This window comes from Neopelma chrysocephalum, unplaced genomic scaffold, assembly GCF_003984885.1.
Source record: "Neopelma chrysocephalum unplaced genomic scaffold, ASM398488v2 Primary Assembly neopelma1_95876, whole genome shotgun sequence".
In the NCBI taxonomy this organism is placed as follows: domain Eukaryota; kingdom Metazoa; phylum Chordata; class Aves; order Passeriformes; family Pipridae; genus Neopelma; species Neopelma chrysocephalum.
In genome coordinates, this window is record NW_020924528.1 from 2,447 (window position 1) to 5,552 (window position 3,106).

A 3,106-nucleotide genomic window follows, 5' to 3' on the forward strand; every position below is an offset into this window, starting at 1 on the left:
AAAATTTTGGGAAAATTGGGATAAAATTAAGGAAAAAATGAAAAAAAAATGAGGATTTTTCCCATATTTTTGTGATTTTTTAATTACAATTATTCCATAAAAATTTTGGGAAATTTGGGATAAAAATAAGGATAAAAATAAGGAAAAAATGAGATTTTTTTCCTTAATTTTGTGATTTTTTAATGAGAATTATTCCATAAAAATTTTGGGAAAATTGGGATAAAAATAAGGATAAAAATCAGGAAAAAATGAGATTTTTTTCCTTATTTTTGGGGTTTTTTTATGAGAATTATTCCATGAAAAATTTGGGAAAATTGGGATAAAAATAAGGATAAAAATAAGGAAAAATAAGATTTTTTTCCTTAATTTTGTGATTTTTTAAAGAAAATTAATCCCTAAAAATTTGGGGAAATTGGGATAAAAATAAGGAAAAAAATGAGATTTTTTTCCTTAATTTTGTGATTTTTTAATGAGAATTATTCCATAAAAATTTTGGGAAAAATCGGGATAAAAATAAGGAGAAAAATGAGATTTTTCCCTGAATTTTGGGATTTTTTAATGACAATTAATCCCTAAAAATTTTGGGAAAATTGGGATAAAAATAAGGAAAAAAATGAGATTTTTTTTCCTTTATTTTGTGATTTTTTAATGAGAATTATTCCATAAAAATTTTGGGGAAATTTGGGATAAAAAAAAGGAAAAATTAAGGAAAAAAATAAGGAAAAATCTCATTTTTTAAGACAATTAATCCCTAAAAAATTTGGGAAAATTGGGATAAAAATAAGGAAAAAAAATGAGATTTTTTTCTTTATTTTTGGGGTTTTTTAATGAGAATTATTCCATAAAAAATTTGGGAAAATTGGGATAAAAATAAGGAGAAAAATGAGATTTTTCCCTGAATTTTGTGATTTTTTTATGACAATTAATCCCTAAAAATTTGGGAAAATTGGGATAAAAATAAGGATAAAAATGAGATTTTTCCCTGAATTTTGGGATTTTTTAATGCAAATTAATCCCTAAAAATCCTGAAAAATTCAGGATAAAAAGGAGATTTTTTTCCTGAATTTTGGGATTTTTTTCCCACAAAAAAATCTGGGAATTCTCTGGGAATTCTCACCTTGTTCATTGTAGACGTGGCCACAAACCCGGATTTGGGAATTGTCATTCCGGAGTCTTTTCCCGACCAGTTCCGTGATATCCAGGAAATTCTCATCCAAGCCCAACCTTTCCACCAGGGGACAAAATTCCTCCAGCAACTCTGGAAAAATAGGGAGAAAAAAAAGGGAATTTTAAGGATTTTCATGGAATTTTTAAGGAATTTTTAAGGATTTTTTAAGGATTTTTTAAGGATTTTTTAGGGATTTTTAAAGGATTTTTAAGGAATTTTTAATGGGATTTTTAAGGGATTTTTAAAGGATTTTTTAAGGATTTTTTAAGGATTTTTAAGGGATTTTTAAAGGAATTTTTTAAGGAATTTTTAATGGGATTTTTAAGGATCTTTAAGGGATTTTTTAAGGATTTTTAATGGGATTTTTTAAGGATTTTTAATGGGATTTTTAAAGGATTTTTAAGGGATTTTTAAGGGATTTTGAGGGATTTTTAAGGAATTTTCTAAGGATTTTTAAGGGACTTTTTAACAAATATTTTAAAGGATTTTTAAGGATTTTTAAAGGGATTTTTAAAGAGATTTTTAAGGATTTTACAAAGGGATTTTTAAAGGAATTTTTAAAGGATTTTTTAAGGACTTTTTAAAGGATTTTTAAGGATTTTTTTAAGGAATTTTTAAGGGATTTTTAAAGAACTTTTTAAGGATTTTTAAGGATTTTTAAAGGAATTATTAAGGGATTTTTAAAGAATTTTTTAAGGGTTTTTATGGGATTTTTTAAGGGATTTTTTAAGGAATTTTTAATGGGATTTTTAAAGGGATTTTTTAGGGATTTTTAAGGATTTTTTAAGGGATTTTTTAAGGATTTTTAAAGGACTTTTTAAGGATTTTTAAGGGATTTTTAAGGGATTTTTTAGGAATTCAAAGGATTTTTAAGGACCAAATTGCAAAAATCCCTTAAAAATCCCTTAAAAAACCCTTAAAAATCCCTTAAAAATCCCTTTAAAAATCCTAAAAAATCCCTAAAAAATCCCTTAAAAATCCTAAAAAACCCCTTAAAAATCCTAAAAAACCCCTTAAAAATCCTAAAAAACCCCTTAAAAATCCCTTTAAAAATTCCTAAAAAATCCCTTAAAAATTCCCAGCCTCTCCCCCCCCCCAAAAAAAATCGGGAATTTTGTACCTGTAACTTTATAAGACATTTCCCTGTAAGGAGTTAAATCCTCTCCTTTCACCAGGACGAGCTGAGGGCATTTTTCCTTCGCCTCCCGGACCGACATCAACTTCCCAATCCCAAATTTTCTCGCCTCGTAGTTACACGTGACCACGAGGGATTTTTGTTGCACCCCTAAAAATAAAATTTAAAAAAAAAAACTGTGGAAAAATAAGGTTTAAATCCCATTTTTTTCGGCGCTTCGCCGCGTCTCCCTCATGACCTCCCGCCCTTAAAACGCTCCCAATTCGCGCTCCGGGAGGATTTAGGAGCCTCTCCCGCGTTTAATTTAACCCCTAAATTAATTAATCACTTAATTTAACCCCTAAATTAATTAATTTTACCGAAAGGTTTGGATTTTAAGTCGGGATTCCGCAGCGCTTCCACCTGCGCGTAGAAACAATCCAGGTCCAGGTGCACGATCACTCGGCCCCCTGCGACAAAACCGTTCCGCTTTTTATCTTATTTTTAATTAATCCGCTTTTATTTTATTTTTAATAAACGATAAAGCATCAAATCCCAACTTTTTTTAGGAAATTCGAGGTTATTTAAGGCTGAAAATCCCAAGGAAAAGGGACCCCCCCTCCCGTCCCCGTGAGGGAGTTCCCGCCAATTCCCCCCCCCGCCCTCGGGAAAATCGGGATAAAAATATGGATAAAAATGAGATTATTCCCTGAATTTTGTGATTTTTTTTTAAAATGCACATTAATCCCTAAAAACCCTGGGAAATTTAGGGTAAAATTCAGGATAAAAATGAGATTTATCCCCTTGAGGGAGTTCCCGCCAAT

At 29.8% G+C, this 3,106-nt stretch overlaps 1 protein-coding gene across 1 annotated transcript in view; it reads right to left on the reverse strand.

Annotated features, from left to right (window-relative positions):
* Window positions 1–3,106, reverse strand: part of POLI (DNA polymerase iota) — a gene marked incomplete at its 3' end in the record, with an annotated part of 5,472 nt that overhangs the window by 1,985 nt on the left and 381 nt on the right. The window contains exons 2-4 of the mRNA XM_027708269.1: window positions 2,663–2,759; window positions 2,289–2,453; window positions 1,118–1,258 (exon numbers count right to left, since the gene is read on the reverse strand). Coding sequence (XP_027564070.1) covers window positions 1,118–1,258; window positions 2,289–2,453; window positions 2,663–2,759 — 403 coding nt within the window. The remainder of the gene's footprint in view (window positions 1–1,117; window positions 1,259–2,288; window positions 2,454–2,662; window positions 2,760–3,106) is intronic.